We start from the raw sequence: 22,905 nt of genomic DNA, 5'->3' as shown, positions 1-22,905 counted from the left end.
TGGTACTAGAATTTCTATTAAGTCTGTCAAGCATCTTCTCATCTTTAGGACTACTGGTCACACACACCACTAAGAAACCTGTGGCTTCTTTCTGTACCCACCTATCTGCTGGCTTTGAAGATGGAGTCCTCCCATGTTTCAGCAGCCTACCTGATACTGTTCATGGCCTGTCCAATCTAAATCCTTTTCTGTGGTCTGAAGTAATTTTTTTTCTCTCTTCTGTGAAAAATGCTGTAATGTCTCTCTTCCCTTTCTCATAACCATTCGGTTGCTTTTTTTTTTTTCTTTTGAGATGGAGTCTTACTCTGTCACCCAGACTGGAATGCAATGACACAATCTCAGCTCACTGCAACCTCCGCCTCCCAGGTTCAAGGGATTCTCCTGCCTCAGCCTCCCAAGCAGCTGGGATTACAGGCACGCACCACCAAGCCCAGCTAATTTTATATTTTTAGTAGAGACCGGGTTTTGCCATGTTGGCCAGGCTGGTCTTGAACTCCTGACCTCAGGTGATCCACACGCCTAGGCCTCCTAAAGTGCTGGGATTACAGGCATGAGCCTCCACGCCTGGCCAGCTGCTTTCTGTATGGCATTTTACTGAGGCTTTGCTGTTAGCAAATTCTTTGAAAAAAGCGTTACGAGGTTCCCTAGAGGCAGTGATGAAATGCTCTCACAGGCCCATGGAAATGATTTTGTGGTATACGTGGTCACATATCTCAGCAGTGGTCGCTTCTGCCTTAAGATTGCCCTCAAAGACAGTTCAGGCCAGAAGTCTAGTGGACTTAGCCTTTGCCACAATGAAGGTGTGAAAATATCTAGAAAAGATGTGGTTGAACTCAACTCACTCATATGATAAATGCAAACTGAAAATATGACATCTCATTCTTCCCCTACCACACATACCTATCAGTATCAGGCTCACAAAGTTTGTTTGTTTGTTTAAATGGAAGGAAAATCAGCTGTGACAACAAGGATGTGAAATGATCTCTGGTATTTTGTGCTAGGGTTGTATTTCAGGGCAACCTTTATAGAGAGAAATATGGTAAGAACAATCCAAATTTTAAATGTACCTTAACCCAATATTCTAGAAATGTTCCCTACATATATAGTGGGCATGCTCAAAATAACGTGCAATGGATATTCGATGCTGCATCACTTATAAAGCAAAAGATCAGAAGCTACAAATGTCCATCCATAGGAACTGGTTAAATAAAATTAAGGTATAATCCCTAAAAGAGAACACTAAGCAGCCACCAAAAAAAAAAAAAAAAAAAAAGATAGTTCTATATGTTCTGATATAGGTAAATACTTCAAACATTTTCAAGTAAACACTGTGTATAGTATGCAACGACTTGTGCATAAAAATGTACATAAAACTTAATACAGCAGGGTCTCAATTTATCTGTGGTTTAACTTTTTGAGGTTTCAGTTACCAACAGTCAACCATGGTCTGAAAATAGGTGAGGTACAGTAAAATAAGATACTCTGAGACAGACTACATTCATATAACTTTTATTACAGTATATTGTTATAACTGTTCTATCTTATTATTGTGATTACTCTTTTACTATGCCTAATTTATAAGGTAAACTTTATCAAAGGTATGCATATATACAAAAAAACAGCATTTATAGGGTTCAGTACTGTTTGTGGTTTCAGGCATCTACTGGGGGTGCTGGAACATATCCCTTCAGGATAAGTGGGGAACTACCACCCACATAAACTTGTGGACTTATGGACTACCTCTAGAAGGATGCACAAGAAAAAAGTTAATGGTGGCTGCCTGCTTGGAGAGTAACTGTGATTAGAAGGCAAAGGTGGGGAGATTTACTTTTCACTGTATTTTTATTTTGTTGTGCCTTTTTATTTTGTACTCTTATATTTATTACCTATTGGGATACTTAATGCAGACTCAAAACTTGACCCAGGCAAGCCAAGGACAATTTTGAGAAAAGGAGTCAGTGAATGAAGTATGAACTGCCCAATGGCTCTGCAACAAAACCTCCATTGTGGAGATAATGGCATCAGGACATTTCAGCCTGAGAACATTGAACATTTTTTTTTTTTTTTTTTTTTTGAGGTGGAGTCTCGCTCTGTCGCCCAGGCTGGAGAGCAGTGGCGCGATCTCGGCTCACTGCAAGCTCTGCCTCCCAGTTTCACACCATTCTCCTGCTTCAGCCTCCCAAGTAGCTGGGACTACAGGCGCCTGCCACCATGGCCGGCTAATTTTTTTTTTTTGTATTTTTAGTAGAGACAGGGTTTCACCGTGTTAGTCAGGATGGTCTCGATCTCCTGACCTTGTGATCCGCCCGTCTCGGCCTCCCAAAGTGCTGGGATTACAGGCGTGAGCCACCGCAACTGGCCAACATTGAACATTTTCTAGAACAATCTCCTCTTGTTCCAACTCCAGGCTTAGCAAGCTCATGTGCCTTCCACATGGACCTGCCTACCAGGAGCTAGTTTCACAGCCCCTAATAATCCAAACTATACACGCAGCTTAGTAATTCAGGTTTTTATCGTTTAAGGCCTGTTCTTAGTGAAAACAAAACAAAACAAAACAAAACAAGGACACCAAAAACAAGTTTTCAAGTTTGCAAGGCTGAAAGTCAGATACTAGACTGTGGCAAATCCAGCAAGGTAGTATTACTCTTTGAGACACCTTTAGGAAGGCAATCAAGTAGCTTCCCCTAAAGATACTGCTTTCTTTCAATATGTATGTTAATAATGGCACAGCCACAAGGACAGTTCCTATTTTTTCTAATATTTCTCTGACCTCATTGTATTAAGTTACTATTATTCTCTTGTTAACACTATTTTTGGCTTTCTATCTGCCACCATGAAAGAGGATGACGTTTGCTCTAAATTCTCCTTCAGATTACTGTTATTCATTGAGGGCCTATTATGAGGTAAGCACTACCCTAGGCACCAAGGGAAATTCAAAAAGCAAATAAACAATCTGGGTGAGTATAAAAGAAATCTGGATGAGGGGGAAAATCTGTACAAACTCAGAGGTACAAGGGCACAAACACAGGAGTAAGCAAGGTCCTGATTAGACCTATGTAGTTAGGTGTTGTTCTGCCACTTCTCTCCACAATATCACCATTCCCCTGGGCCTTCTTTCCACTGTTACAACTAAACAGCTAACATTCTTCACGCTTCCTTCCCTTCTAGGCCGTCAATGGCCTTTAGCCACCTCAATGGTTTTTTTTTTTTGAGACCGAGTTTCATTGTTGCCCAGGCTGGAGTGCGGTGGCGCAATCTTGGCTCACTGCAACCTCTGCCTCCTGGGTTCAAGCGATTCTCCTGCCTCAGCCTTCGTGAGTAGCTGGGATTACAGGCATGTGCCACCAGACCTGGCTAATTTTGTATTTTCAGTAGAGATGGGGTTTCTCCATGTTGGTCAGGCTGGTCTCGAACTCCTGACCTCATATGATTCGCCCACTTCGGCCTCCCGAAGTGCTGGGATTACAGGCATGAGCCACTGTGCCCGGCCTAGCCACCTCAATTTTTTTGGCTGGCTTCTGCCTTTTCACCGCCTAGGCAGCCTGGAGGAATTGCTGCATCCTCTCCTTCCTCTTTTCCCTTGTGAGCTCCATGATATCCTTCCCAGCAAGAACAAATGGGATGCTACATAACTGGCAGATATCTTCCCACTTGTACCTTAACTAGAATTCCCCAAATTGGTATCCCGTATCATTCAACTTTTGCTATAAGTTGAATAAAGGGAATTTTCTGTACTTAGCTCATGAAAGATGCTTTGTCAGTATCTGCTCTGCATCCACAAGTAATAGGCAAGGACTGGAAAAATCTGAGTTGTTGTAATGACAATTTCTATTAAATCTTATGTTTTCTATAACTTATGTTTTGTGTAACTCCAATTTTATGGGTTTCAAATCTGTTATCTGGAGGGAAAACAAGATTGTTTGGTCAAATATGAGGAGAAAACGCTGGGTTATACCAAGCTAAATGAGTTTCTTTACTGTAGGATTACTGATGGTACATTTTTACTTCTATTTATTTATTTTTTGAGAGAGGATCCCGCTCTGGAGTGGTGGTGTGGTCTCGGTTTACTGCAGACTCTGCCTCCCGGGCTCAAGTGATCCTCCCATCTCAGCCTCCCGAGTAGCTTAGACTGCAGACGTGCACCACCATGCCCAGCTAATTTTTGTATTTTTTTGTAGAGATAGGGTTTTGCTATGTTGCCCAGGCTGGTCTCGAACTCCTAGGCTCAAGCAATCTGCCCACCTCAGCTTCCCAAAGTGCTGGGTTTACAGGTGTGAGCTACTGCACCTGGCTTGATGATATAGTTAATAAGTTAAAGTGAATCTCAAATGAGAATATTGGGGGACTATTATGTGAAGCATTTCTCATATAATATTTTGACTTTTTTTCACAGAGGATCTTCTAGGCCTTAATTGCTTCTCTGTAAGATGACTTACCTCATAGGTTAATATGAGGGTTGAATAAGTTAAGACATGTAAAATGCTTAGAACAATGCTAGGCATATAATAACCACTCAAGAAGAGTTAACTATAATTACCACTACACTCCCTCATGCTGATATTAAACACTATTCCCAGAAACATGAAATGAGAAAATTTTTACTTATGGAACAAGTCCTCTATTTGCCTGAGGAATTGTCTTAAGGCTACAAATAATAGACAAAGTTTACAGAAATAATCAATATACATAACATGCTTGTCAATAAGAAACATATCTTATATATGCACAAAGTTAAAAAGGGTCTTAGGAAAAGTCTGGAGTACTCTGAAGGCTGAAGTAGCAAATACTATGTGCCAGTGACTATAGATATAGTCATAGTATGTACATGACTAGCACATATGAACAAAGTTTAATGAAAACAAACTAAGAAACGCATAGATAAGTGAATATTACCTTGAATGACAACCCAAGTATTATTTTGCTAATCACTATAAAACAATTGGGAAACCCATTATATGTTTACATGTATGTAGGCTTTCTCGGGCACACTGGCCCATGCCTATAATCCCAGTACTTTGGGCAGCTGAAGCTTCAGGAGGATCACTTGAGGTCAGCAGTTTGAGACCAGCCTGAGCGACATAGAGAAACCCTGTCTCTATAAAATATTTAAAAATTAGCCAGGTGTGGTGGTGCGCACCTGTTGTCTTAGCTACTCACGAGGCCGGGGCAGGAGGATTACTTAAGCCCAGGAGTTTGAGAGGGTACAGTGAGCTATGATCATCCCACTGCACTCCAGCCTGGGCCACGGAGCAAGACTGTCTTTTTGGGGAAAAAAAAAAAAAAAAGGTAGTTGTTGCCATATTTTGTTTAAGAGGTGTTACAGATATTTGGTTGAATTTATCTCCCAGATGTGTCACAATCTGAAATTTGCTTAAACAAATTCTGCAAAGGTAATATGCATCTTACACTGCAGTACAGTTCTTAAGTGAGATCTATTATAATTTATACAGGAATTTTACATAAATTTATACAGGAATTTCTATCTAGTCATCTGGGCTGGTTTTAGAACTATACAAAATTTTCTCAGAACTGAGAAATGGCCGAGTACAGTGGCTCGAGTCTGTAATTCTAGCACTTTGGGAAGCTGAGGTGGGAGAATTGCTAGAGCCCAGGAGTTCAACACCAGCCTGGGTAACATAGTGAGATCCTGTCGCTACAAAAAAATTTTTTTAAAAATTAGCCGGGCCTAACAGCACAGTCCTGTAGTCCCAACTACTCGGGAGGCTAAGGTGGGAGGATCACCTGAGCCTGGGGGGTTGGGGCAGCAGTGAGCCGTGGTTACGCCACTGCACTCCAGTCTGGGTGACAGTGAGACCCTGTCTCAAAAAGAAAAAAGAACTGAGAAATGATCAGAAAGAAAAAACTAAGCTATGAAGAATTAAATGGCTTAGTGGAACTAAATTTTAAGGGAAAAAGTGCACATTTTATAAAAGTCAGCTTCCGTAACACTAATGGTTAATTTTTCTGGTTTTAAAATACCAGGATTCTAAAGCTATAATCTCACAACAAATCACTGCTTCTATAATCCAGTTTCTTCCCTTTAGTTTATGAACTATTTATTACAAATAACCTGGTAATCCTCACACTAAAAAATTTTAGGACTGGGGTCAATAAACTATGGCACAGGCCAAATTCAGCCTGCTGCCTGTTTTGTATAGCAGATGGCCAAAAATGGGTTTTTAAATTTTTAAACGGTTGTAAAATAAAATGAAGAACATGCAACAGAGACCTTATGTGGACTGAAAAGCCTAAAATATTTCCTACTTGGCCCTTTACGGAAAAGTTTGCTGACTCTGCTCTAGAATAATATTTATTAGAGCTTACTCAGCAATTTCAGATAATTCTTATCAATGAGAGGTTCATGGTCAATTATCAAAATCCACAATAATTATGAACAGAGTACCTTTACAAAAGTATTTATTCTCTTCATCCACATCACTTAGTTCCAATAACCAATAATTTCTTAGAATGCTAGCATAAAACCCAGCAAAACCCAGCATATTATGGAAGCTTAAATATCAAACTTGCACTGGCTGAACAATAGAGCTTGTTGTAATGCCAGCCCACACAAAGTGGTGGTGTAGCCTGGAAACAGAAAACCCTTTTCTCTCATGGGAATTCAGACCAACTGATAAGTGAAATAAGCTCTAATCATTTTCTCATATTGCACACCCCCCATATTTCACTTAGCCAAAATAAATAATTCTCCTTTGATTTCTCTGAAGTCTACCACAGGTAAGATAAATATATCTAAAAATCTCTAATGTGTTTTCTGATTGAGTTTTCTTACAAAGAGTTCTGAAAGTACTCAAAAGAAAGCAAATTCAATACTCACTCCAGAGCAGGTCTCAGAACTCTGACCTTTAATGCCTCTAATATTCTATTTAACTCCACAAATGGTTCTTTCTGACTTGGGTCTACAGAAAGACCAGATTCCTGAAAAACAAAAAACAAAAAACAAAAAACAGAAAGGACTTTTGTTAGCATTAATCAGGCTAAGGAGCTAGTGATTAAGTATATTCTAGATTGTAAAATATGGGGCAAGCCATTAAAGATAATTCCCTATAGTAGAGACTGATGACTGCCCTCTAGTACCATTCTTCCCCTCTGTTCCACAGTAGAATTCCCAAATTTCAGCAGGGTACATACGCAAATGGAATAAAGCTGGGTATGGCTTTGTAAGACGTTAAGTTCTGACCAATGAAATATAAATATGCACTCTGCCCCTTCCTGGGATACAAAGGTATGGCTGGAGCTTTGGCTGCTATCTTTGGACCCTGAAGACAGGAGACACCCTGGGGATAACCGAGTCACAAGGTGCTAAGTCCCTAAGAGTTTCACGAAGCAGAGTTACCAAACATGCTGTGGACGTCTTACTACCTATTTCTGCGAAGAAAAATACTTCACTTTTGCTTAAGCCACTGTGATTGTGGGTCTTTGTTACTTAAAAGCAAACAATCCTCAATGACAGTTTGGTGCAGGAAATTACATGGACACACACATACAAAATCCCTATAAGGTACAGAGAAAAACCAAGTTATCACTTATCTGAATTGTTTAAAACAGAAAAGGCTTAGCTTAGAGGTTTGGTTTACAGACTGCTTTTAAACTATTTAATTCTTTTAGTCCTTCATGCTTCTAAACAAAAATGCAACAGCACATGGTGGCTTAGAACGCAGTGTGAAGACATACGAATCAGGGACTGAATCCCAGTTCTTTCACAAAGAACCTGTTAAGGCCTCAGGCAACTTATTTATTCAGACCTTAGATTTTTCATCTGTAGAATGGAAACAATAATTTGTACTTCATGGGATTGCAGCAAGGAATAAAGGCAGGGCTTGGCTTAAGGTAAGCACTCAATATATGGCAGCTGCTACTATTATGACTACATGGCATTGGTAAACTGTTCCAGAGTCCTAACTCATGTGTGATAGAAATAAAAGACAAATGCTGCTAATGTGAGGTAAAAAAATTTTAGTTGGAAATTCATTTGATAAAATTGTTTAAGCTAGGCTAGAACAGAAGAACAAACATCAATGTTTTTGTCCCTTTCCTCTTGTCTGCTATACTAACCTTCTCTATCAAAAAGGGAAATGAAGAAAGAGTATCACTTCTGAGCCCTCTGATTCATGAACTGAGACTCACATTCTGGGACAGGAACAAGAAAAAAACGATTTGGATAACAAGTTCTAGAACTATAATTTTTGCCACTTAAAAAATTCCCAAAAACACTCCTAGTAAAATGAGGTCATCTCTGATAATTTAAATATTAAAAAATCTATCTACAGCTAGAGGAAGACTCAAAACCCCACCCTGCAAATACTGTAAACTCTAAGGAGTTCCCTTGCTTCTTTCTCAAAACCTCCCAGTGGGCACACTGTTACCTGACAGAGCTCCTCGGCTACATCCAGCATTCCTTGTCGAAAGAAGTGCTCCACCATCACCTCATTGAGAAGCCTTTGGCTGTCTGCCTGCCAGCAGCCATCTATTCCCACACTGCTAATGTCAGAATCAAAATTCTGGGAAAAAAAGAGAAAGAGAATCATAGATTATTTTCACCCCACTTAACAGGAAAAAAATGGTCTTTGTTTCAGTCTGAGATACCCCAATAAGTACCCAACTGCAATTTATAGTGTATCACAGGAAGGAATTTTTCCACTGCTCCTTTCTAAAACTTGTCATGCTAGAAGAGTAAATAGGTATATTTTTAGAGAATTTTTTAAAAAGTAGATTTAATAATGGCATCCATGAATAAAATAGAATCAAGCGAATGAACTGATTTCTAGGCATTATATATAGCAATATTTTTAGAGGAATGTAATGATGACCTGTAAAAGCATGCTCACTGCAGCACTGTCTATAATGGGAGGGGAAAAAAGGAGAAAAAACACACATGCCTATCAACATATTAATCCATGGCACATCCCAACAACTGCAGTATTGAGGTTGAAAGTGGTTGCGGGGGGATGGCCAAGTAGTTAAGACAGTGGTTTATGTACACCTCTGGGTTTGCCTTTGAGTTATATATGCATGGTCCCGACTAGAAACAGCATACTACAGATTTTGAAAACTGAACTAGGGAATAGACCTAATTCCTAGGTATCATATTGGTTACCAGGTGGTACACATACAGGACAAATCTAAATAACTGTAATGGCTTTAGAAACAAAACTAACATTGAAACCACAACCCAGAAAAGACTGGCTAGAACTTGTGGCCTGAATCCAACAAGGTTGATTGCCTGCTAAACCAAAAATACCAATATTCTCCACAGAACTGAAATAAGACCTAGAGTACTATAACACATATTCAAAATGTTCAAGATACTGCAAAATTACTTGGCATACCAAGAATCAAGAAAATCTCAACTCACATGGAAAAAGATGATCAACAGACACCAATGCCAACATGACAGAGATGGTGGAACCATCTAAAACTTTAGAGCAGTTATTATAAAAATACAATCAATCTTGAAACAAAGGGAGTGACTTAGCAAGGAAAAAGAAGATACAGTAACCAAAATAAAAAATTCATTGGATGGACTCAACAGCAGAAGCAAAGTGGCAGTGCAAAAAGTCAGTGAAGATCAACAGAAATCATCCAATCTGAACACCAGAAAACAAAACAAAACAAAACAAAAACAGAGCGTCAGGGACCTGTGGGAAAATTGTAAAAGATCTAACATGTGTGTCATCAGAATACAAGGAGAAGAGAAACAGTACGGTATAGAAAAAAACAGTTAAAGAGTATTTCCCAAGTTTAGCAAAAGACATAAATACAGATTCTAGAAGCTCAGTGAACTCCAACATGGACAAATTCAAAGAAATCTGACCCAAACATCTCACGTTCAAACTGTTAAAACTAAAGATAAAGGAAAAAATCTTGCAGGCAGCCAGAGAAAAGTGACATGTTACTTACAGGGGAACCATGATTCAAATGACTACAGATTTCTCAACAGAAACTATGGAGGCCAGAAAGAAGTGGCATGATTGTCAAGTACTGAAAGAAAAGAACTGTCATCCTAGAATTCTACTTCCAGTGAAAATGTCCTTCAGGAATGAAGATGAAATAAAGACAGTCTCAGATGGAGGGAAACTGAATTTACTGCCATCAGACTTGCTCTAAAAGCATTGCTAAAGTCTTCAGACAGAAGAAATGACAACAGAAGGAACATGAAATATCAAGAGTGAAAGAAGAGCAAATGTACATCACAGTGTGAAAGCTTTCCCTGACTAATTCAGCACCCTTTATCTTTCATAGGCATTGCTCCCTAATAAATGTTTTGCATTTCTTTTTAAAAACGTATAAACTTGGCCAGGCGCAGTGACTCACGCCTGTAATCCCAGCACTTTGGGAGGCCGAGGCGGGCAGATCATGAGGTCAGAAGATCGAGACCATCCTGGCAAACACGGTGAAATCCCGTCTGTACTAAAAATAAAAAAAAATTAGCTGGGCGTGGTGGCGGGCACCTGTAGTCCCAGCTTCTTGGGAGGCTGAGGCAGGAGAATGGCGTGAACCCTGGAGGCGGCGGAGCTTGCAGTGAGCGGAAATCGTGCCACTGCACTCCAGCCTGGGCGACAGAGCGAGACTGTCTCAAAACAAAAAAAAAAAAAACAAAAAAAAAACTTAACTAGACAAGGCTATTTAGATTTAACGAAAATTGCAATCCTAGTCAACCACTGCTTAAATATACAGTCCAACGAATATGGGATTATTTTATATGACATACAAGAACAGACAGTAAGTAACTAGTAACAGCAACTGCAAACAACCCACTATTTACAATCACAATGCAGGAGTGCCCTTCTCCAAAATTAAGCACATTTTTCTCCCTATAAAGAGCTATCTACCCTATTTCTAGACGTGAAAACAGTAGCCTAAAACTGAATACATACATTAAGGTTTGGAATCACTCAAGACAAAACAAACATAAAAACCCAACAGTACTGTCAGTCTTAATTTTTATTCATTTTCTTTTCACAGACATTTTTCTTAGCCAAGTACTTAACCTAAAGAATAGAAATAATTCAGTGAGCTGAGATCCGGCCACAGCACTCCAGCCTGGGCGACAGAGCGAGACTCTGTCTCAAAAAAAAAAAAAAAAAAAAAAAAAAAAAAAAAGAATAGAAATAATTGGGCGGGCATGGTGGCTCACTCCTGTAATCCCAGCACTTTGGGAGGCCAATGTCGGAGGATCACCTGAGGTCAGGAGTCAACATGGTGAAACCTCGTCTCTACTAAAAATACAAAATTAGCTGGGCGTGGTGGCGGGTGCCTGTGATCCCATCTACTTGGGAGGGTGAGGAAGGAGAATCGCTTGAACCCAGGGAGGTAGAGGTTGCAGTGAGCCGATATCATGCCATTGCACTCCAGCCTGAGAGACAGAGCAAGACTCCATCTCAAAAAAAAAAAAAAAAAAAAAAAAGAAATAATACAAAGTACCTAGATGCTAAAGCAACAGCATCCATGCACATAATGAAAAAACTGTTACCTAGCACACACAACTGCTTGTATAAAATTATCATGTTTAATTTCTATTGATCAGATTCTGCCTGTTGAGAGCTAATTTTATAACAGTTCATCATTTTTTAAAAGTAACTTATTTTATTTTATCTTTATGCTGTCTATAACAACTAGAACACTGGAGGTGGTACTACTTTCTGCCTCTTCTGGAGTAGAGGCTCAGAGGCTGATCAATGTTATTCTCTCCCAAATTCTACTTCCCAAAGGGCCATTCAGAAGCATAAAGGAATGGGTTTCTAAAGATCTGAAGATGACAATTTATTACAAACTCAGGAACCTGCCTATAATTCTCTAAATGTCTAAATGCACAGTATAAGCAAAGAATCAAGAGATTAATTAAGAAAGTTCTCTCACTATCTTATCAACTGCATTAAATCCAAATACGACCTTCAGGTTTCGACTTATTCATTTAATGATTTTTCCCCAAACAACAAATTTATTAGTACCTATTCCTTAGGAAAAAATAAAATAAAACAACTCTGGAAGACACACTGGTCAGCTCAAAGCACAGATCACGTTGAAACAATTTTATCTGGTAATATATATATGTTAGGTCAGAATTTTAAAAGCTACCATCTGACAGTATCTGCTCAGATCAAACAAAATAATCCCTTGAATTCTTTCCTTAATATACATATTAAAAGTAAGTATTGATCACCTAGAAAATTACAAAAAGAGTCTAATATTTAAACAATTTTCTTTGGGTTTGCTACAAAGTTTTACAACGATGCCCTATGTGTACCTCCATTTTCTTAAGGCTTACTATGGTCACTACCTACATAGATAAGAAAAGTCAAACACCCTTACACTCAAAATCTCTCTAACTACATTCAAGCTTGTAACTTATTTGCTGCTCTTGGAAAAGAAGCATGAGCAATGCATTCGATTGTTTTCTGGACACTTCTGAGCTCCCTTCTACCATTCTGATTTTCCAGTATAAACTACTGAGGTAGATAAGTAAACTTCCATAGCTTATTTTCTGGTCACATGCATTAAAAATTAAAGCTAAGATTATAAAATATACAGAGGTTGAGGCAATGCAATACAGAGTCAAACTCCTTTTGTTATAACTGCAGGTTCTTACTCACTGTTGCACTAGAGCTTGCATTAGTTCCAGCTTCTGTTGCTAGGTAACCAAACTCGTTTGCATGGCTGTCCAGAAAATCCACAGCACTGCAAACCACCCAAGAAGTGGCTAATGAAGAGAAATACCATCTATAATTAACATCTTCTGTCTTACTATACTTTTTCTTTTCATATTTTTTAAGCAAAGAAAAGCTTTGGCATCCTGTTCTTAATTGGGAAGAAAGGATCCAAACAAGAACCAAACGCAAAAAAGCACACATCCAAGGGTGTGTCCATCCGGAGAGGATGTTCTGACTTGGAAGGAGAAATCCAGGACATACTAAATCTAGAAGCTGAGGCAGAAGAGGAGTAAATAACTTTGATACAACATCATTATGAAATTGTGAGATCTAAACAGGCCACCCTACCTGTTTGGCCATATCATGAACATACAAATCAGTCAGAAATGGCTTTCACTGTTTACCATCAAAAACCAATCCGTTTCTCAAATATATTTTATAAAATTATAATGACTGAGCAGACAGTGGTAACAATATACAGTAAAACTCAGTATTTAATTCCTAAGTGCCAATTCCCTAATAGCATTAACATGTATTTTGAAACTTCTCCATCTACTTTGAAGAAAAATTAGTGTATGAACCAACAATGTGCTATTGTTGCACCTACCAGGAACTAATTTCCCTTTTAAGCATCCAGTTAATCTGGTTTAGCAGTGAGAGGTAGACAGCAAAGGATACTTAACAGAGTAAGAAGACCTGGATTCTGGTTCCCCTCAGACTAACAGACGATACCTACTTTGCATACAAACCACACAAGATTAGCATTCAGAAGAGTTTGAAACAAACACACATCTCTCAATAAGAAAGACAACAGAAAAAATGGACAGAACATGAAATACACAAATAGGAAATTCCTAATGTTAAACATGAAAAGATGCCCCACCTTCAAGATGGTCAAAGAAAGGCAAAATTAGTACAACTAGATACTACTTCACACCCATCTGATTAATCTTTAAACATCTGAAGTCTGATTATACCAGGTGTACGTGAGAAATGAGGAAGCAGGAAGTGTTGTTATATGTGTTTGGTAGGGCTGTAAATTGGTATAAACCCTTCAGGGGAAAATTTTACAATACCTAGTAAAGCTAATAATGAGGCACCTGTCCTATGACAAAATAACCCATTTTGAGGCATATACCAGATAGCAGTGCTTTCCAAAGCAAGGGCTGGAAAATGAACTTTGTAGTGTGTCATAATCAGCATTTTGTAGATGCATTTTTTGACGCAGACATTCCATATTCTCCTCACGTTATTTCTACCTCTTCTTTGGTTATCAACATTAAGAGAATGGTAGATTCACACTGTTATGTTATTACTTTATTTAAAAAAGTGAGCGAGTAATGTGCCAAACCACTCTGCCAGGCCTTCTGTCACATTTGCATCCCTATTCCTCCACTATTAGTTATCTGCCTTTCTGTGGCTATTTTATTAATTCTCCCAAGTATGACATGTATCTCTTACCATTCTATGGAAAGGAGAGAAATTCATGTGTAGAGTGGGTGCCCTCAGGGCACTAGGGATGAATTCTCTCAAGAACCTCCAGTTGAGAAAGGTTCCTCTAAATGTTAAAATCTGGGTTTTTAATCCCAGCTCTGTGACTTCAGGCAGGTTCCTTACACATCTAAGTTTTCACATCTGTATCTAGAGACAATAATCTCAACCTTACAAGTGTTTGGTGAAGATTAAGGTAAATAATGTACATGAAAACCTCTTGAGTATCCATCCATCAGTAAACCTTTAATACACAGTAGCTGAATCTGAGAGCCAGGCCAAACCTAACCAAACGTGAATCTGAGAGCCAGGTTGCCACCAAACCTTCTGCTTCTGTATTTAAAAAATCCTTATTAGAAAATATAAATAAAAACAAATACACAAAAGCATACAGAGATAGTAATATTCATTAATTTAAAAGCACTTAAATGCAAATTGCAGACTGTATTAGCTAGCACAGTTTAATGGATATTAAGTCCTTCTGGTCCCTCTCTACCCAACATACATACCTTGTTTACCACACACATACCTACATAAAAGTCAGTTCTGGACTGCTCACCCAGAACTATCTTAAAATATTCTATATGTCATTTTTTTTATACCATTATTCCATTCACTCCTTAATACGTCAGCATTTTGCCTCACCAATGTAGATACTCCACCCAGTGGCAAAATATATGTTTAGACAATGAGGTTTAAAATTTTTTTTAACTATTATGTTCCCCTTCAACATTACCAGTTCTGCAATGGCCTCAGTGATTTCCTATTATAGCACAGTATTTAAGAACAGATTCTTGAGTGAAAACTTTTTCCAAACCTTGATCCACCACTTTCAAATCATATACCTGGGGTATGCTATTTGCTATCATTGAGTCTCAGTTTCCTCATATATAAAATGGGAATAATGTCCCTGCATCATGGGATATAAATGTATGTAAAGCACTTAGCTCAGTATCTGGAACACGGTCAACACTCAATATATGATAGCCATTATCCACCTACTTATGACTACTACTTAGTCTGTTTTCATCCTATTTAATGAGGTCAAATTAACCCTCAACTGCTTTCATCATCTCATCAAATCCACACCTCTTAGGCCTTCCATCATTTGCCTTTCCCTATTACCAACAGGAGCACTCACTCTAATCAAGTCAATCTTGAAGCATCTTAAACATGAGTCAGGCATATTCTCACAGTTGCTATTTTGCCCTTTTCCAGTCTCAAGGAAAAATTTCATCTCACTGTTCTGCTGCTCTAAATCTTACCCATTCTTCCAAGCCAAATGTAAGATAGCAATTACCTTTACTTTATAATAAGCAGTGTCTATTCCAGCAAACTTCTTTCATGTAGCCTAAGAATTTTTCCAGTTATTTTATGTATACAAAACACCAATCTTATAAGGGACATGTACTATGTGGTCAACTTTTAATTATACCACATCAGATTTTATATATTAAAATCTTTAGTACTATTTAACACATATGCACACATACCTAGAAGTCTAAAGCAATAATCATTTTTGTTGACTTTTCTCAGGAAGTAAACTTTAGAAGTCAATTGACTAAATAAAATACTGAATAAAATACCCTAAACTGGACTGAATTCTAGATTACCTAAAAATGGGAGAGGAAATTAAGAACAGCCCAATACATTATCTTTACTTAAAAAAAAAAAAAAAAAAATTGTCACAGAGCAAATATTATTTATTTAAAATAAATAATGGGCCAGGCACAGTGGCTCACACCAATAATCCCAACACTGGGAGGCCAAGGTGGGAGGACCGCTTGAGGCCAGGAGTTCAAGACTAGCCTGGGCAACACTGCAAGACCACATCTCTACGCAAAAATGAAAAAAAATTAACTGGGCATGGTAGCAAGCGCATGTAGGCCCAGCTACTTGGCTGGGACTGGGATGCTGAGGTGGGAGGACCAGTTAAGCCCAGGGAAGTCAAGGCTGCAGCGAGCTGTAATGCTGCCACTGCACTCCAGCCTAGGCAACAGAGCGAGACGCGGTTCATAATAATTAAAAGCCAAACAATATCTTGGCTAACACCACCAGAAGCTTCTATTCTACTTACATTTTCAGAGACATGATGTAGGGAACTTTACAACGTAACTATTAAAATATAAAAGAAAAAATACCATTGAGCATGACTAAAATGTACTGTTTCTCACTCAAAATCAGCCTGCTCATAAAGGAGCCACTGGCTTCTTTGTCCTCATCCTGTGAGGGTGGGAGCACGTGTTCATAAAGTGGTACGCACAGGCTGATGGACATTCCAGTTTATTACTCAGGTCTGTTTGGTGTGGTTCTTGAAAGTCTTGTGCCACAGTGGATTCAGCTTTATCCTGTTTGGTCACCACCAATTCAGGTCCACCCAGCCTTTACAACAGGCTGCCCAGAGCTTACACAACTACCAGGTTCAAATTCAAAGAGCTCCTGGAGGACTTAACAAGTCAATGGAGTCTTATGTGACACAACCTACACGGAATTCCTCATGTATGCGAGAAGCCCATTCACAATGTCTAGGTACTTCTATTGGGGAAATAGCTTCCTCTTCAGCTGAGGCCAAGTAGATGCCAAAAATATGGGGAGAAAGTATACTGAAAGATATTAGGGAACTGAGTTAAAAGATCCAGGCTTTCCTCTGTGGTGATAGACTACAGTACCACAAACACTATTCAGTGTCAACTAAATAATATAGTATGTATGTATGTATGTATGTATTGAGATGGAGTCTCGCTCTGTTGCCCAGGCTGGAGTGCAGTGGTGCAACTCGACTCACTGCAACCTCCACCTCCCGGGTTCAAGTGATTCTCCTGCCTCAGCCTCCCGAGTAACTGGAATTAGAGGAATGTGCCTAATTTTTTTGTATTTTTAGTAGAGATGGGGGCTTGCCATGTTGGCCAAGCTGGTCTTGAACTCCTGACCTCAGATGATCTGCCTGCCTCGGCCTCCCAAAGTGCTGGGATTACAAGTGTGAGCCATCATGTCCTGCAGACTAAATAATACAGTTTCATATGATGGATGAGAAGAATCCAGAATCCAGGTCACCTAGAACCAAAACTACTTTCACAGGAACATAAAACAATTTTTGGGGCTGGGCACTACTCAGGAGGCTGAGGCAGGAGAATCGCTTGAAACTGGGAGGCAGAGTTTGCAGTGAGCTGAGATCGTGCCACTGCACTCCAGCTTGGGCAAAAGAGTGAGAGTCCATCTCAAAAAAAAAACAAACAAAAACACCCCAATTTTTTGAAAGAAACTGTAAAAGATTTACTTGAAAAAGTCCTTATAACTTCCAAAGGCATGAAAAATAATGTCCTCAAAAGAGCAACAAGTAAATTAAAAATACGTAATTAGGAATCTTCACCTCGAACACATCCTCCTGCCCAAATAAGCCAGAATGTAGATTATTCATGATAAATGTGTTTCCTTGATATCCATTCCCAATAAGATACTTCCATTTTTGGCACCAAGTACATCCAGACAATGTTTTGCCTTAAAGATTAGTCAAAATATCTGACAACCCTTATGAATATCTATAAAGACCTGCTAGATCTGGAGTAAGACATGCTCAGCCAGGCACCAGGAGAAGTAGGACAAGAGCAAAAGAAGGTTCTGATAATCATGACAGGACAACAAACATAAACTAGGAAACAGGGACATATATGGTCACCCTACAAGCTGCAGAAAGCATAATTGGTGAATTGTTTGCCCAACTGCTCCAGATCTTAGTCAGTAGCCCACACGCTACAATTATAGTTGCTGAGCCCATCCCCCCTTATTCCAAGAATCTCTGATTGGCTGCCTTGGAAGCTTTAGCTCTTCTCACTGTCACAGCACCTTTGGTTCTACTGTCCAAATGCTGACCCTCTGTTATAACTGCAAGCAGACTGGTGGTCATGCAGATGTCCCCAGGAACTTATTGGGGTTCTCTCTGAACTTTGAGCCATTAGAATCACCAGGATGCCTTGGTCACTGTCAACATCAAAATCTGAATCTTCTTAGACACCATAAGTAGTTACTGTACCTCTAGAGGAACAGAGGGTTCTTCACCCACAGTGATTTAAGACCATCTCTAAAGTGCCCCATCACATTCTAGAAGGATACAGCTGCTGGAAGAAAATGAAGTGTCCCACCACCACTCCCATAGTTCTTAAGCTTACACACACCAACAACCATTCCAGGAACCAACTGAAGACTTCAAGTATCATAGTACCAAATAGGGTTGATGTCAAACCCACTTTTAAAATTGTGTTCACTCTCTTGGAGTTACCGAACAGGCTTCCCAACCTCAAAACCATTTCAGAGAATACTCACTGCCTTCCCAGACTTTGCTGGTGACTGCCATCACTGATGTAACAATGTGGCTGGAACCCTGTGGCCGCCAAAACCAACCTTTGACTCTTTGGCCGAGTCATACCCCTCACACCACTATGGGAGTGGTGAGAACTTTCTGAAAGGTCACGAACACTTCTGTAAGCCACGACTACCAAAACAAGTCCTGTGAGCCCCTGCCACTCACGGTCTTGTCATACCACACCTACCAGTGAACAGTAATGCCTTATAAGCATATAGTCCTGACTCAAACAGCATCAAGCCTGGCCTTTTCACGGGATAATTTCTAACAGCTGGGTCTACCCATGAGTTACACGAACCACTCTTCAGATTCAATGAGCTTCTATTACCTCTGTTACAACTATCACTCTTGTGAGTACAGACTAAGTAACTCATAGGACTGTTTAGAAGATGCCTTTGCTACAAAGGGCACTCCTCAGAAGTTCTTCCTACCCTCCCAGCAGTTTACGATGTGTGAAGAGAAACACCCCTGACCAGTCACAATCTCCCCTATGTCTGAAGTAGTCAGAGGTATCACACAGTAACCTTGCGCTACTTCTCTTAGGCCCCAATAGGACTATGAACTCCATGAATAAAATCCGCCAGTACTAAAAATGATAACTGCTTATAAATCAACCACCAGGTCAAAGATGGCTTACTAAAAAAATGTCACAAGAAAAAAAACATCAAATAAAAGTGACCAGCCTCACTGCCTAGCAACCAACCCACTCACTCATTCACACAGAAGGCAAAATTCAAAAGTAGCTGGGATGCTCATAGGAAGATAACAGTTGGGATGATGCAGGGGAGACTGATACAAGGCTGTTATTCTAATCATCCCATAACAGGGACAGAGTCACAGCTAGGGAATTATTCAGGAATTAGGAGAAGTTACTCCTGGTAAACAAACTCCCACATATTGGGTTAAAATTTCTTTGGAACTTTATTCATCATGACCCTAGGAGCTCTAGTCATGTATTCAAACGGATAAACAACAAAGCTATAAAAGCAGAGAGTTTTAATTTTGTTTTTATTTTTTAAATAATAGCAACAGGGAACCTGAGTAAGAATAACATGGTAAAACGAGACCTGCAAAAGTTATCAAAAGCAAACATGACAGGAGTAGCACTTTGTGAAAGCTAGTGTTATCAAAGTACTGACAGAAGAAAGAGAATGAAGCTAAAAAATACAAAACACTTCCTTCAATACCATACCTTATCAATGGCTTTTCCAACCCGAGAAACACTGCTGTGGATGTCTTTGTGGTCCGAGGCCAATTTTTGAACAGTATCCTTTATTCTCTTACAGCACTGTGTCAAAACAAGTGAAAGTGTCCCTGATAATTCAGCATCTTGGCCTATTAAAAAAGGAAGAAAAAAAAAGAAAGATTGGTTACTCACTAAAACAAACCCAAAAATGGCAAGTTTCTAATGGGCCTTTTGGACCACAAAAGATGGAAGAAAAGTGAAGAAAACTCAGTATCTGCTTTGAAGCTGATGGTCACATTCACAGATGTGATTTTTCAAATGGATACTAAGAAAGATATAATTTTTTTTATTTTGGGAAATAAGAAAATTTTACTGTGAAAGTAATCATTTTTACCATTACAAAAACCAGCACAGACTGTGAATAATACTGTCAAGGCACTATTATTTTTGAGAAAATAAGTCTAAGTGAATAAACTCACTTATTAAACCCAGTTACACTGTTCAAGTCATTCTCAAAACGTTCTGATTGTTACTAAATTTCCTCAACAGAGACGATTTAGTGCAAACACATCATATTCCATATAAAGAAGTAGAAGAAAACAAACTTCCCTGGATACCACCATGTGCGGAAAAGAGTTAACACAGCAGGTCATAGACTGCTACCCTTAGAGAGTCCTGCTTACAAAGTCACCTCTTGGCTGACATATAGAAACCTGGGAGTTTGGGAGTGTTCCCATCACTCCCTAACTCAGTGTTCCCCCTACCTTTTTGGCACTAGGGACCAGTTTCGTGGAAGACATTTCTTCCATGGACGAGGGCTGGGTGGGATGGTTTCAGGATGAAACCGTTCCACCTCAGATCACGCATTAGTTAGATTCTCATAAGGAGCACGCGCGCCAGATCCCTCGAATGTGCAGTTTACAACAGGGTTCATGCTCCTATGAGAATCTAATGTTGCCACTGATCTGGCGGCAGGTGGGGCTCAGGCGGTAATGCTCGTTAACCGCCACCTGCCCCCTCCTGTGCGCGGCCTGATTCCTAACAGGCCACGGAGGGGTACTGGTCCATACCCGGGGGTTTGGGGACCCCTGCCCTAGCTGAAAAGAATGGCTCATTGTGCCTAAACTGTTGTACAGTGTGGTTTATGGTGAACATCTGCTTTCCTTCTGGGAACCTAGAATTTTGATACCTGCTGGGCAGTGAGTACCTGGCTTTCTCCTGGCTTGGAGAAAGCTTCCAACAGTCCTCTCCCAGTGAAGTCACACGGAACATGCTTAATTCCTGCAGCCATGGGTTGTGAGAAGTGTTAAGGGTTGCCTACCAGGGAAACTCATTAGAAGCTCAGTGCCCAGGATTTTTATTGGGGGCTGGTCACCAAGGCACCCACTGCCTAACTCTGGACTGCCTAACTTTGGACTTTTGCCCCATGAATCTTTTCCCTTTGGTGGTTTTGCTTTGCACCCTTTTGCTGTAATAAATTTTAGCTAAGATTATATGCTGAATTGTGTGAATTCTTTTAATGAATCACTGGAACCTAAAGGTGGGTTGGAAGACCCCTGACACACATGATCAACCAAAAGTTACTACAGTTTACATCCTTTCCCTGAGCTACCTCCCTCCAAATTTTGTTCCTACAGCGGGAAAAAAAAGAGGAGAAGGGAGAAAAAGAGACAGATAAAACAAATCCAGTTATGGTATTTGTCATTTATCTCTATATCTACATATTCCCACCTGTAAGCAACAGGCCTGGTTTCTGAAATGCTAACCAACATTATATAGCAGAGGTTCTTGAATTTTAATTTACTTCAGAATCACTTAAAGTTAAAACAAAGTAGCTGGACCCTATCCCCAGAGTTTCTCATTCAGTAGGTCTGGGATGGGACCTGAGAATTTGAACAAGGAGCCCAAGAGTACAACAGCCCTAGGATGCCCACTCATTTAACCAATATTTATTGAGCACTCATTATATGTGACAGGTACAGCAGTGAAACAAAATAACCAAAAATCCCTTCCCAAGAACTTAACTTCTGGCAAGAGACATAACACACAAAATAAGCAAACTATAAATGATGACAAAAGATGATACATGCTACCTGGGGGAAAAAAGCAGGGTAAGAGAGATGGGGAGCATGTATGAGTGGAGCAACCGCAACTTTAAAACAGTGCTGGCATGGTAGGCTTTACTGAGTAGATGACACTGGAGCCAAGACTTGAAAAAAGTGAAGGAACTACCTACCATGTGGCTGGCTGCTTTGGGGAAAGCATGCCAGCCTGAGGGGAGAAAAGCCCTATTGCAAAATACACCTAGACTATTCAAACAACAAAGAGGCCAGCATGTCAAAAGTGGATTTCTGGCCAAGGAAAATAGAAGAGGTCCAAGAGATAATGGTCCTGGTTTGGTAGGATCTTTGGCATTTTAAAGACTTAACGCTTTTACGTTGACTGAAAGGGACCACTGCAAGGTTTTGAGCAGAGAAGGCATATAAACTAACAAAAAAAATTTTGGGGGGGTTTTTGTTTGTTTGTTTGTTTGTTTTGAGACAGGGTCTCGTTCTGTTGCCCATACTGGAGTGCAGAGGCACAATCTGGGCTCACTGCAACCTCTGCCTCCCGAGCTCAAGCAATCCTCCCACCTCAGCCTCACAAGTAGCTTGGATGACAGGCGCCTGCCACCACACCAGACATTTTTTGTATTTTTTGCAGAGACAGGGCTTCACTATGCTGCCCAGGCTGGTCTCAAACTTCTGTGCTCAAGCAATCCTCCTGCCTTGGCCTCCCAAATTACATAGATTACAGGCATGAGCCACCATGCCTGGCCGATAAAACATTTTCATATGGTCAGTCTAACTGGCAACAAGAGTACCAGAACTGAGCAGGAAAAAAAGAGGCTGTGGCAGCAATCTAGATGAGAAATGACACTGGCTCAGTCCAGGATTTCGTGACTGGACATGAGGGAAGAAAAGGACTCACAGATGTCTCCAAGGATTCTAGCCTGGGTCAACTAGAAAGATGGGGTTGTCTTCAATTAAAACAAAAAACAAATCAGCACTTTGGGAGGCCAAGGCAGGAGGATCACTTGAGCACAGGAGTTTGAAACCAACCTTGGGCAACAGAGTCAGACCCTGTCTCTATAAAACATACAAAAATTAGCTGGGCATGGTGGCACACGACTTTGGTCCCAGCAACTTGGGAAGCTGAGG

General features: G+C 39.9%; 1 protein-coding gene across 1 annotated transcript in view; it reads right to left on the bottom strand.

The window, feature by feature from the left end:
- The window catches only part of LOC105496015 (required for meiotic nuclear division 5 homolog A), a 60,706-nt gene that overhangs the window by 19,929 nt on the left and 17,872 nt on the right, over nt 1-22,905 (bottom strand). Inside the window, exons 2-4 of the mRNA XM_011766036.3 lie at nt 19,712-19,854; nt 8,385-8,519; nt 6,836-6,936 (exon numbers count right to left, since the gene is read on the bottom strand). Coding sequence (XP_011764338.1) covers nt 6,836-6,936; nt 8,385-8,519; nt 19,712-19,854 — 379 coding nt within the window. The remainder of the gene's footprint in view (nt 1-6,835; nt 6,937-8,384; nt 8,520-19,711; nt 19,855-22,905) is intronic.

The sequence above is a fragment of the Macaca nemestrina genome, chromosome 13 (genome assembly GCF_043159975.1).
Source record: "Macaca nemestrina isolate mMacNem1 chromosome 13, mMacNem.hap1, whole genome shotgun sequence".
In the NCBI taxonomy this organism is placed as follows: domain Eukaryota; kingdom Metazoa; phylum Chordata; class Mammalia; order Primates; family Cercopithecidae; genus Macaca; species Macaca nemestrina.
This window is presented reverse-complemented; position numbering and strand designations above follow the sequence as displayed.